Source organism: Arachis ipaensis, chromosome B3, assembly GCF_059453495.1.
Source record: "Arachis ipaensis isolate K30076 ecotype BB chromosome B3, ASM5945349v1, whole genome shotgun sequence".
NCBI classification, from domain to species: Eukaryota; Viridiplantae; Streptophyta; class Magnoliopsida; order Fabales; family Fabaceae; genus Arachis; species Arachis ipaensis.
In genome coordinates, this window is record NC_142438.1 from 17,452,089 (window position 1) to 17,465,221 (window position 13,133).

At 37.5% G+C, this 13,133-nt stretch overlaps 1 protein-coding gene and 1 pseudogene across 1 annotated transcript; one reads left to right on the forward strand and one right to left on the reverse strand.

Annotated features, from left to right (window-relative positions):
• The first annotated feature begins 424 nt into the window (after positions 1 to 424).
• LOC148569938 (uncharacterized) lies at positions 425 to 1,529 on the forward strand. The gene is made up of 2 exons (XM_088506742.1): positions 425 to 1,375; positions 1,491 to 1,529. Exons 1-2 carry the CDS (start codon positions 425 to 427, stop codon positions 1,527 to 1,529), a joined length of 990 nt encoding a protein of 329 aa, XP_088362868.1.
• A 9,625-nt stretch (positions 1,530 to 11,154) lies between these two features.
• On the reverse strand, positions 11,155 to 11,264 carry LOC148569939 (U5 spliceosomal RNA; annotated as a pseudogene).
• Positions 11,265 to 13,133: the final 1,869 nt, after the last annotated feature.

The following is a 13,133-nucleotide window of genomic DNA, read 5'->3' on the forward strand; positions in this document are numbered from 1 at the left end:
AGAGGTCCAACAGCTGAATGGCTGGCTGGCAGCTCTCTCCAGATTTTTGGCAGGATCAGCACTAAGATCTCTTCCACTGTTCTCCCTACTGAGAAAGGGACACCAGTTTGAATGGACTCCTGAATGTGAGGAGGCGTTCCAGGAGTTCAAAAAGTTTTTGAGCCAACCTCCTATTTTGACCCGACCTATAGCCGGAGAAGACCTCGTCCTATACTTATCTGTAGCAGACAAGGCCATCTCATCGGCCCTGATAAGAGAAGACGAGGCCGGTCAGCACCCAGTATACTTCATCAGTAAAGTTCTACAAGGCCTTGAGCTAAGGTACCGCAAACTAGAGAAATTTGCCTACTCCTTAGTAGTAGCCTCACGAAGGCTACGGCCTTACTTTCAAGCTCACACAATAAGAGTCCGCACGAACCAACCCATGAAGCAAATCCTCCAAAAGACGGATGTTGCAGGAAGAATGGTTCAATGGGCAATAGAGCTCTCCAAGTTCGACTTGAAGTATGAAACTCGGATGGCGATTAAAGCCCAGTGCCTCACCGACTTCATTGCAGAATACGCAGGAGATCAAGAGGATAAACCAACTACATGGGAACTCTATGTAGATGGATCCTCCAACAAAACAGGAAGCGGTGCAGGCATAATATTGGTAGATGAAAGGGGAACCCAGATAGAGGTTTCCCTCAAATTCGAATTCCCAGCTTCAAATAACCAGGCAGAGTATGAAGCCTTGATTGCAGGATTGAAGCTGGCAGAAGAAGTCGGTGCTACGAAGGTGATGATATACAGCGACTCTCAAGTGGTGACCTCCCAAATAAGTGGAGAATATCAGGCAAAAGACCCAAACATGAAGAGGTACTTGGAAAAAACTCTGGAACACCTTGGGCGCTTTGCAGAAACCGAGGTCAAACACATAACTCGGGATCTAAATAGCAGGGCAGACGCTCTATCCAAGTTAGCAAGCACCAAGCCAGGAGGGAATAACAGAAGCCTGATCCAAGAAACTCTCCAGGAACCTTCAGTGGTAAAAACAGAAGACAAACAAGAAGTCTTCGAAGTGGTCGGACTAAACCTCGGATGGATGAACCCCTTAGTCGAATTTCTGAAATTCGACATCCTCCCCAAGGAGGAGAAAGAGGCAAAGAAAATCCGAAGGGAAGCCCAACACTATACCTTGGTGAAAAATATTCTCTATAGAAGGGGGATATCAACACCATTGTTAAAGTGCGTACCGACCTCAAGAACCACTGAGGTATTAGAGGAAGTGCATAGTGGGATCTATGGAAACCATCTCGGAGCCAGGTCATTAGCCAGGAAAGTGATCCGAGCTGGATTCTACTGGCCAACCTTGCAGAAAGATGCCACAGAATTTGTGAAAAAGTGCCAACCATGTCAGATGCATGCAAATTTCCACGTAGCTCCCCCAGAGGAGCTCATTAGTATCACTTCTCCATGGCCCTTTGCAAAATGGGGGATGGATTTGTTAGGTCCTTTTCCTCAAGCGCCAGGACAAGTCAGGTACCTAATCGTGGGAATAGATTATTTCACAAAATGGATAGAAGCAGAACCACTGGCCACCATCACTGCACAAAGAAGTCGGAGGTTCCTCTACAAAAATATCATCACAAGGTATGGGATACCCTATTCCATCACTACAGATAATGGGACCCAGTTCACTGACTCCACCTTTAGAAGCCTGGTAGCCAGTATGAAAATCAAACACCAGTTCACCTCGGTGGAACACCCGCAAGCCAATGGGCAAGCCGAGGCAGCCAACAAAGTCATACTGGCAGGGCTGAAGAAAAGATTACAAGACGCAAAGGGAGCTTGGGCTGAAGAGCTCCCACAAGTGCTATGGGCTTACAGAACAACCCCCCAATCCGCCACTAGAGAAACACCCTTCCGACTAGTTTATGGCGTAGAAGCCATGATCCCAATAGAGGTCAATGAGCAAAGCCCAAGAGTGACTCTCCACGACGAGATTGGAAACATACAGGGGAACAAGGAAGAGCTCGACTTGCTCCCCGAGGTCCGAGAAGAAGCCCAGATAAGAGAAGCAGCGTTGAAGCAAAGGATGACTACAAGATACAACAAAAAAGTCATTCGAAGGAGTTTCACCCCAGACGACTTGGTCTTAATTAGAAATGACATTGGAGTCAACAAATCAGGAGAAGGAAAGCTCGCTGCAAACTGGAAAGGGCCATACAAAATCAATGAGGTCTTAGGAAAATGCTATTATAAGGTGACCGACTTGGACGGCACCGAGTTACCCAGGTCGTGGCATGCTTGTAACATGAAAAGGTACTATAGCTAAAAGCGAACTCTACTCCCTGATGTACTCTTTTCCCAACTTCATGATTTTTTCCCAAAACCAAAGGGTTTTTTCTGGAGAAGGGTTTTTAACGAGGCATCATAGTAGAGACTAAGGGAAATAGATTGTCAAAAACCCTTAGTAGCAATAAGGTACCTCCCCAATTAATAAAAGATCTTTTTCATATATATCTCTTGCAAATTCCCTTTTCGTTTTTTCTTTCGACGAAACGCACTGACTTAAGCTCGACAAAACGTGAAAATCCCATGAACCGACCTAGATGGTCGTCAGGATAAAACGACGAGGTACAAGTCGGTGTAAAGAGGTTATAGAAGTTGATCATGATAAACTCGGAAACATCCAGACGCATAAGTCGGAATGGGAAACCGAGTAAAACAAAAATGAATCACGAAAGTAGCCTAAGTCATAAAAACTCAGTGAAACGAAATTGAGTACTAGGAATAACCAAAGAGAGATAGGAAAAAACCTAAGAAAAGATTAAAAGGCTGTCCTAAAGATCCTTAAAATAAAAAGGTTCAGAAAGGCAGACAAAGCCAAAGAAAAGGTTTTCCCAGAAAAATCAAAGGGAAAATCGCAATCAGAAAAGCATGCACGCATAAGGTAACTTAAACCCTTATCTAAAAAAGGGATACTTATTTCTTAACTTAAACCCTTATTAAAAAAGGGCACTATAAAGTGTTTTGTTTACGGCCTTAAAAGGCCAAAAAATTGTTCAAACACTACCAAAATAAATAAAGAGTTTAAAAAAGAGGGGACCCACAGGCCGGGCCCCCATATAGCCAACAAAATTATTTTTCAGGAAGGAGAGTAGACGGATCACCATCACCAGAGCCAGGAGGAACACCACCAGGACCGGGGAGAGAGGCATCCATAGGAGATGTAGAGGAAGTCGGAGGAACTGTGGAGGAACTCGGGGCGTCTTTAGGGCGAGGAGGAGACTCTATAATCCTTTGCCCCCGAGTCTTCAAATCTGACTCGGAAATAATATCGGGGACAGGGGGATCCACAATGGCACCATCGATGACAACCTTATCAGGATCTAAAGGAGAGAGGTCCAAGTCAGGAGCAATGACTCCGACCTGCTCCTTAAAGATCCTCCAAGCCTCCTCAGCGCCATCAGCAATAGAGTCCTCCAACTCGGCGTATGCCTTCGGAGAATTCAGCAGATCATTTTTCACAGACACAAGATCATTAAACAAACTTTGATAGCTATCCTGTGCTGTCTTCCTCAAACCGACCTCCATGTTGCATTGGGCTTGCAACTTCCTCTCCCTCTCCCGGAGGTTATCTCTCTCCTCCCTCAGCTTGGCGACTTCCTCCTTCAACTTCCCCTCATGCTCCTGATATATGAGAAGCCTTCCTTCCAGCTCCTCGACCCTCGAGGTCATCCCTAAAGAGCTGAGAGGAGCCTTCTCAAAAATATCTAAGAGTTTGCCACAAACCCCCGCCGCCTTGAGGCTCTCCTCGACCAGAGTGGTAAGGTGGCGCCAAACAGAAGCATCATCCATGCTTATACGAGCATGGGGATAGATGTTCTTTCGGACGGATGCAAGAGCATCCGCCTTCACCTCACCAGAAGAACCAGACTCTAAGGTCTTGCGCTTCTTAAAATCTGGCTCAGGAGAAGGTCGAGCAGAGGGGGGCGGCTGAGAGAAAGTTGAAAAAGAAATCACAATGGGCTGAGAGGGAGTCCCAACGTTCCGAGGAGGAGGAGGAGGAGAGATAACCGCCCTGGAGCCACCAGTCCTGGCGCAAGACCTTGCTTTAGCCTCCTGGACCTTTTGGTAAGACTCCTGAGCGTTTGCCTTGGCCATCTCTGAAAGGACAATAACAGATAGATCAGACAAGTCGAAAAAGTCAGTCAGACAAGTCGGAAATCTAACAAACAAATAAAAGCTACCTAGCTGTGCCTGGACAAAGGTCGGAGACCCCTGGAGAAACTTTTTCGTGTCCAAGTATGGGGCCCTCCCCCACACTTCTCGGAGAAACCCCACAATGGCTGCTTCTACCTCATCCAGGTCATCCAGACCATATTTCTCGTAGGGAGAGGCCTCCAGCCAGTATAAAGGAAATCGGGGAGAAGAATTATCATCCAGAAAAAAGGGATGGTGACCCTCTACGGCTTGAACTTTGAAAAAATAATTTTTAAAGTCATGGAAGGAATCGTCAAAAAGGGTAAAAACTCTCCGACCCTGTATGGCTCGGAAAGACACCCATTGTTGTTTATTGTTTAGCCCACTGAAGGGTTTGGTCATATGGAAGAGATAGAAAAAAATCTTCAAAGAAGTCGGGAACTCCAAAGCCTGGCTAATAAATTGATAAATTTTCAAAAAACCCCAAGAGTTGGGGTGAAGCTGGGTAGGGGCAACTCGGCAATGATGCAAAACAGATATCTCAAAGTTCGAAAAAGGAAGAAAAACACCCAAACGGGTGATCATGCACTCATACATAAAGAAAAAATGAGGAGCCGCCTCATTGACCCTCCCAAAGCAAACCCGGTCTTCAGGACCCGGGACTACCAATTCATACTTTGGCTCGTCATCCTCAGAAGTACAAATTTTGTGGTGAGTGCGAAGGTTGGTAATAAACTCAGTATCGACCGAGGGTTCCTCCCCTAGGACCGTGACATCAACCCATTGAGAAAGGATATCTACGGAAGCCATTTCTTTTTCTTAAAAAAGGTAGCAAAAAACCTACAAGAGAAAAAGAAAAGGAAAATAAAAAACACGATCTCTAAAGGAGGAAGTACGGAACTGAAGTCTACAAACCAACCTATCTACAAAATGAAGGCATGCAAATAGAAAAGCATGTTACAAAAGAACAAACCTTTATCCGAAAATGAGGGTTGAAGGAAACGAAAAGCCTTCGAAGATACAAGAACACAGCACGAACAAATGAAGGGGAAAATTTGAAAAATCGCAGAAACGAAACAATGAAAGAAAGGGAAAGTATTTATAAGTACGTTAGGGGCACAATGGTAAAAACGGGGCAGTCATTAATGAAAATGCACCGTTACCAAGACCATCAATCCCTACGCACATCCCTAACGGACATGACGCTTGATTAGATGTAACTGTCAGAACCAAAAGGTCACAAAAAGTCACGTCGGTTTCGGAACATCACGTCGGTCCCCCAACAAGTCGGCTACAACCCCGAGTAGTATACTCGAACCCAAATCTTAAAGAGAAATTGGGCTCGAGTAGGGGCACTGTTCATACCCTGGCCCAACGAATAAGGCCCAGGATCTAAATAAAAAGGCCCAACCCAAAGGGCTGGCCTCACCTTTCACCAGATTAATCGCTACGAAGTCGGAACTAGTAACGACTTGCCCTAAAGAAGTCGGGAACGAGGATTAACTGGCAGATAAGTACTCATTTGAATGAGTAACTGCCCCTAGAATCTCTCTAACCACTTCACTAGCCATATCTTAACTTCCCTAAGATAAAGGGACGGTTAACACCCTAGAAAAGTGGCACTACTCCAACGGTGGTTATTGGCTTACCACTATAAATACACTGACACCTCTCAGGTATCTCTAAGTCCCAATACTCTCTAGACCTGCTCACACCGTTGCTGACTTAGGCATCGGAGTGTCTTTGCAGGTACCACCCCCATTCGTTCATACTCACAAGTCGGACGGAGGCCCCCAAGACGCAGACTCGCTCAAAGACTTCCTCCCTCAGACGACTGGGCCAACCAGCGCCATCCAACCCATTCATCTCCGGTTACCTACCGTAACAGAACTAATAAATAAAAACACTTAAAATTATTTTGTGTGTATTATGTTTGAATACAATATATAAAATACTAAAAAATAAACATAAAAAATTAAAATATTATACAAAATAACTAAAATAGTCATGTGATTTCAAATTTTATGTATTAAATATAAATTAATTTAATAAAAAAGAGTACGTGGGAGTACATAAAATTACAAGAATTAATCTATAAACTAACAAAATAAAAATAGTATGGAAGTAATAAAATTAAGAATAAATATAATAACTTAATATATACAAGTTACGAAATTATAAATAGACAAAATAGATTTACAAAATTATAAATAAAAAAATAAAAATAAAAATACACAAGTTATGAAATTATAAATAACAATATTCATCTTCAAATTTACAATCAAAAGCTAATCCTACGCAAATTCTCTTCTCTCAATGAATGTTATCAGATTTCTTCATGTCACAGCCGTTGATGGTTATAACATAGAAGTGAAGATAACTTACGGATGCACTGTGCTGGATGTGAGAATGTTGATCGCCTTTTTGAGTAAAATACCCGCAGTTAACATGGCGCCATTTGTAGTGAATGAATTATTTTTATATATTTTTTCCTTGCATTTAATCCTATGTATTTTTTTATTAGGTTGCATTTGTTTTAGTGAATCCTGAGCTAGAAACAATAGAATAGAAACACTGAGAATTATTCTGTGTATTGTATTTGGATATAATATATAAGACACTAATATAATATATTGTGTTATTTTTGGATAGACATAGAAAAAACTAAAATAATTATGTAAAATGATTAAAATAGTTATATAATTTCAAATTTTGTACATTAAATATAAACTAATTTAATAGAAAATGAGAGTATGTTGAAAGTACAAGAGTACATAGAATTACAAGAAGAATTTATCTATAAACTAACAAAATAAAAATAACATCGAAGTAAAAAAAGTAAAAATAAATAACATAAGTAAGTATGTACAAAATGTTTAATTCTCTCAAAATATTTATAATATAATTTAGATCGATTTATAAAATAAAAATATAATTATTATTTAAATTAAATTAAATTAATTTATCAAAAAAATTTAGATATAATAAAATTTAAATTAAAAATAAAATTAATAGTAAATTAGTATAAAATGAGAGAAAAAATTGTCAATAACTACTCTTATAATTGTGCATTCATTTGGTTTTTATCTCTTTCACACTATATTATATTTTTCATATTTATACTGATGATTTTTTTAAAAAAATTAAATAATACTAATTGAAATACTAATTTTAGTTAAAAAATTATATACTCTTTTGAGTTCTATTTAAATTAAAGGGTAAAGTATATTTTTTGTTCCTAAAGTTTGTTAAAAGTTTCAAAAATATCCCTAAGTTTTGATTTGTTTCAATTTTGTCTATCAAGTTTTCGATTTGCATCAATTTTATCCTAATTACTAATTTTTTGATAATTAATATTTTTCTTTTCAAATATACCCCTTCCTTATACCTATCATCATCATCATCATTATCATCTTCATCATAAAAGAGAGAAAGAAGGAGAGAAAGAGATTTGTGATGATGATGATGATGATGATGATAGGTATAAGGGAGGGGTATATTTGAAAAGAAAAATATTAATTATCAAAAAATTAATAATTAGGATAAAATTGATGCAAATCAAAAACTTGATGGACAAAATTGAAACAAATCAAAACTTAGGGATATTTTTGAAACTTTTAGCAAACTTCAGGGACAAAAGTATACTCTACCCTAAATTAAAATAATAATACCAATAGATAAATAAAGGTTTAATTACGCCTCTATAGTTTCACTAAATTTTTAATTAGGTTCTTATACTTTTTTTTCTTTCAATTGGTCCCTACACTGCTTTAATTTTGTAATTAAGTTCTTCCTAATGTAAAAAATATTAGAGTTAACTGAATATTTTTTCGCAAATTAAAGGTATTTATAATTAAAAACTTAATTAAATCTTTGACGGCATGTACTTTGGTAAAAATATTATGTTAATTTTAACATTAATTACAAAATTAAAAGTAGAGTAGACACCTAATTAAACAGAAAAAAATATAAAAATCTAATTAAAAATTTGGTAAAACAACCAATAAAGTAATTAAACCATAAATAAAATATCTTTCAATATATATTAATAAATAAAATATTTAATATATTTATATAAAAAAATTAGTTCATGACTTTAACAACATACCAATAGACCCCAAACATTCTGCCTAAATTAAATTAATGAGAAAGTACGAGGAGCTAATATAGGGCTGGCAATTCATACCGTATCCGCGAGTACCCAACCCAGTCCAATCTGTTTGGTAGGTAGGGTACGGTCCTAGGGTACGGTCCGGGTATGCCTGCGAGTAGGATAGGATACGGGTTTAGGGTGTACCCTATCCTACCCTACCCGCACCTCATATATAACACATATTTTATTAAAAAATAAGTATATAGTGAAAGTAGTAAGAGTTGAACCCACAACCTCTCTTATGTAATGACTTACAATAAATGAACAATCACTAAACTAATTAGTTAATTTAGTAATTTAGAGCATTAGTTTTTTATTTTTTATGTTATTAATATGTATAAAATTTGAAATGATTGAATTTTATATTTACTTTGAAAAAAGTTGATATTTCTGCGGGTATGGTAGGATAGGGTAGGGTTTAGAACTTTAGGGTGCGGGTAGGGTTAGGGTTGAGAGATTTTTAACCCGTGGGTAGGGTAGGGTAGAGTTTTAATAAAATTTTCAACCCGCGGGTAGAATTAGGGTAGAGTCCAAACCCTACCCTACCATACCCATTGTCAGCCCTAAGCTAATATAATTAGTGTACAATGTGTACAATGAGAATATTTTTTAAATTAATATTAAATGATAATTAAATTAATTAATTATAAAATTATTTTTAATTTTAAATACAAAACAAATAAGGATTCCAAATAGTTACGAACACCTCCAACCGATCTCCCTCACTCTCTCTCTCTCTCTTTCCATTCTCTCTCATCGCCAAACCGATGCACGGTCGCTGCTCAACTTCCACCGCCGCGGCGCCGCGTGACCTGAAACCTTCATCAATGCCGATCAAAACTGCAGCACCCAACCTCCTTCGCCGGCCTGTCTCCGCGCAGTAACTTGCACGGTGTGCGCGTCTGCCGGGCTCCTGCCTCCTTCGTCAGCAAGTTGAAGGTGGATCATTGGACGGCCCCTCACACCTACCGTCGTTGTCTTCTCCTCATTTGTTCAAACTTTTTTTTTCCTTTTTTTTATTTTTCTATTGAGTCCTACTAGGGAGCCAAACAATGTATACAATGGGCTATGAGTTAAAAAATGAATAACCATCCGGGTACTAGGGATAACAAACATCTCATCCCAAAAACTCTTAAGCTGATTTTGGGGTTCTCTAAGGATTGAACTCTTGACCTTTCGGATCTAGAAATCTGATACCATGTCATGAGACCACTCATCCCAAAAACTTCAACTGATGAGAAAAGATAATACTAATGGTTATATCTCTAATACTGAATCGAACATTCTTAAACCTTCATTGTACACATTGTACAAATATTTCATTTGCTCCCTATACTTTCTCTTTTCCATTTTATGGTTACATCAAATCATAAGATTCACATGGCAAATTATACATTTTTCTTTTTTAATAAAAATTAAATTGTTGGATGATCATAGTTGCTTTTTCTATTTATTCATCTCCTTCTTCTTCTATTTTAATGGTATACTGATGGTTATTTTAATTTTTACGTAGATTATTGTTTTGACTGGATTGAGTTTAGTTATATATAATTAAAATATGTTGGATGTTCAATTTATTAGGTAAATGGATGATTATTTTTATTCTTATGTGGATGATTATTTTTACTAAGGGCGAGTGGCGTGTGGCAAGTCAAGTAGTGAAGGTGAAGTGGGATGATTATTGATGAAGGTGGGGGTGGCCGCCGGTTGAAAAAAAGAGGATATTGGAGTGAAATGGTTTAGTAAATTAGAATTTTAGATTATTATTTTTTTTTTGAAATAATTAATTAAATTTTTTTGAAAATTTAAAATTTAAAATTAGGAAATTTGAAATTTGAAATTTGATGTGAAATATATAAATGAAAATTTTTGAATTTAGGATAATCTGTGGAAAAATTTTTATTATTTATCTCTATTAGACTAATTCCTATTATACACATTGTCAAAATTTCTCATTGTCTCCCTAGCAAAATTCTTAGAATTGATGTAAGAGTATAATTCTCTTAGATAGAGAATCTTCTTAAAAAATAAGCGTATGTCAAGAAAAATTCACTAAGTGCTTAACACACGACTCCGTGTTTTATAATGTTAATAGCTGCTTCATTTTATAGTGTTCGGACTTACTTCATCGTTGCTCCGATGTAGGCTCTAGCTAGTACTAAGTAAAATACTGACATTTCGCTTTCGCACTAAAATACACATCTTAATGCGATACTGCTTAACTATCCTCGATACCTTTCTCATTTATAATGGCTTCTTTCACATTCTCAAATCCATGTTTTAGATTTTTTTTAGTTAAGCTCCTAACCACAATATACATGGAACAAGTTATCAATAACAACGATTAGTATACGTTGATACCCTATTCATTCATACATAATATTAATGTAACAACACTTTAGAATTGGCGTATTATTCATGACTGATAGGATTTTAAATCTGTTAAATAGAACAACAAATTGTAAAATAATATATGTCAAGTATGTAATTTCTCACGAGTACATTCATTGTATGTGTTTAAAATTTGTGTTTTATCTTATTATAGTATAAACAAAATATATTCATAATTAAATTATTTATAATATAAACGATATAAATAAAAAGACAAAAAAATAAATTGAGTCCAAATTACCTAAATTAAGGACATCTAACGTGTAATTTTTTATTGTTATATAAAAAAATTTAATCCATGTTTTTATGCCAACAACATACCTTTATATCAATATACCCCAAACATTTTTTCTAAATTAAATTATTCTATACTTTGTAATTATAAAGAGAAATAGATAAACATAACATCATCTTAAATAAAAAAATATTTTTCACTACATTGCTGAAATCGTATATCATTTAAAGTGACAAGCACACGGTATTTTTTAGTAAAAGGCGAAAGAATAGTTCGCTATATACTTAACACATGACTTTGTATTTTATAATGTTAATAGCTGCTTCATTTTATAGTGTTTGGACTTGCTTCCTCGTTGCTCCTTAAACGATGTGCGCTCTGGCTAGTACTAAGTACTAAGCATTGACATTTTACTTTGGCACCAAAATACACGTCCTAATGCCATTCTACTCCACTATCCTCAATACCTTTCCCATTTACAATGGCCTCTTTCACATCTTCAAATCCATGTTTTAGATTTCGTACGATAAATTTTTTCGGAACAAACTTGAATTTGATTTTTTTTAATTAAGCTCCCAACCACAGCATACATAGAACAAGATTAGTATATGTTATTACTTGAATTTAAAATAGCAGTGCCTATTCATTTATACATAATAATAATGTAACACATTAGAATTGGCATATTATTTTTGAGTAATAGGGTTTTGGATCGGTTAAATAGAACAACAAATTGTAAAACAAGATATGTTAAGCATGTAATCTCTCACGTATCGAGTACATTTGTTTTATGTGTTTAAAATTTGTGTTTTATTTTATTTATAGCATAATGAAATATAGGGCAATTTACCATATTAAATAAATAGGCATTCAAATTTACCACAATACACATTTTGTAAAATGGATACCGAAATACATTTTTTTATAAACTATGTAAACCGCGACAGGAGTTCCGCAGTTTACGAATGCACGTAATCCGCTACAGAGGTGTTGCGATTTACGCTCAAAGCAAAGCAACACATAATCCGCGGTAGGGGTGTTGTGGTTTATGTGTGTTTTGCAAACGTGCATAAATCGCTACAGGGGTCTAGCGGTTTATGCTTTAGTGTGGACTTAGTTCATTTTACATGGAGGATGAGTTTCTAGAAGAAACTTTGGTTTGCATTTTTTATGTATGGCGCAACATAGGTTGTTGCTTTGATTTAATTGAAATTAGTCTCTTGAACTCATAGAATTACTAACAAAATTAGAAATGGGAACAATAAGTACAATTAAAACAGAAAGTACAATTTTACTTAACAGTAAGTACAACTAAAACAGGAAAAAAGAACACAAATAAGAAAAGAAAAATGAAAGCTAAGCATGATGACCTAATGACACCTATGCCTCGGCACTTAGGGAGGATCCTCGCTGAGGGCAAGTCCTGCGAGTGTGTCCTGTCTGTCTGCATAACCCACATCGCTTCGGCCGACTAGTATCAGCCTCATTCATGGGTCGCCCTTCTCTGGCACATCTCATGTTAGGATCAGGAACGATTGTAAGACCGGCGTACGGTGGCCACAGACCCTCTGGAATAGGGGGCAAAAGCCCCATCTGTTATACGCTGAATACCTTACTCATGGTATAAACCTCATAGACGTACGTAGCCCAATCTAATCGGGATTGAGCACAGCATGCAATCACATGGCAGCACAAGTAATGGAGAGCTTGAAAGTACCCGCAGTCACAAGTGCGATCTCTGAGGGAAACCCGATACGTCCCAAGCGAAAAGTTACCGGTAGGAATCGTCTCAGCCACGGTATACTCAAACTGATGTCGGTCAAACAGAGTAACCGTGAAGCACCTTGAATCTTTCAAGTTGCACTCTATCGCCTTGACCAGTGCCTGGCAAAACAGTTGTCCTGATCCCAACTGTGCCTCTGCTGTCTACCCTCAGACGACAAAAAGCTCTGCTAACCTCCTATATGTGGATTTCACAAGTACAGTAACCGGCAAATTCCGTGTCCCCTTCAATACAGAGTTGACACACTCCGATATGTTCGTCGTCATGTGGCCGAACCGTCTGCCTCCATCCTGGTGTTGGGTTCACTTATCGTACTTAAGTCGGTTGGCCCAATCACACATGGCCGGATTCTCAGTCCTCATAATATCAAACCAGTAGTCAAA

Excerpts from the sequence above, each read along its gene's own strand:
- LOC148569938 (XM_088506742.1), top strand. The coding sequence starts at position 425 with ATGAAGCAAATCCTCCAAAAGACGGATGTTGCAGGAAGAATGGTTCAA. Across the intron at positions 1,376-1,490 it reads AGAAAGATGCCACAGAATTT|GTCCTTTTCCTCAAGCGCCA; the intron begins GTGAAAAAGTGC and ends TGGATTTGTTAG.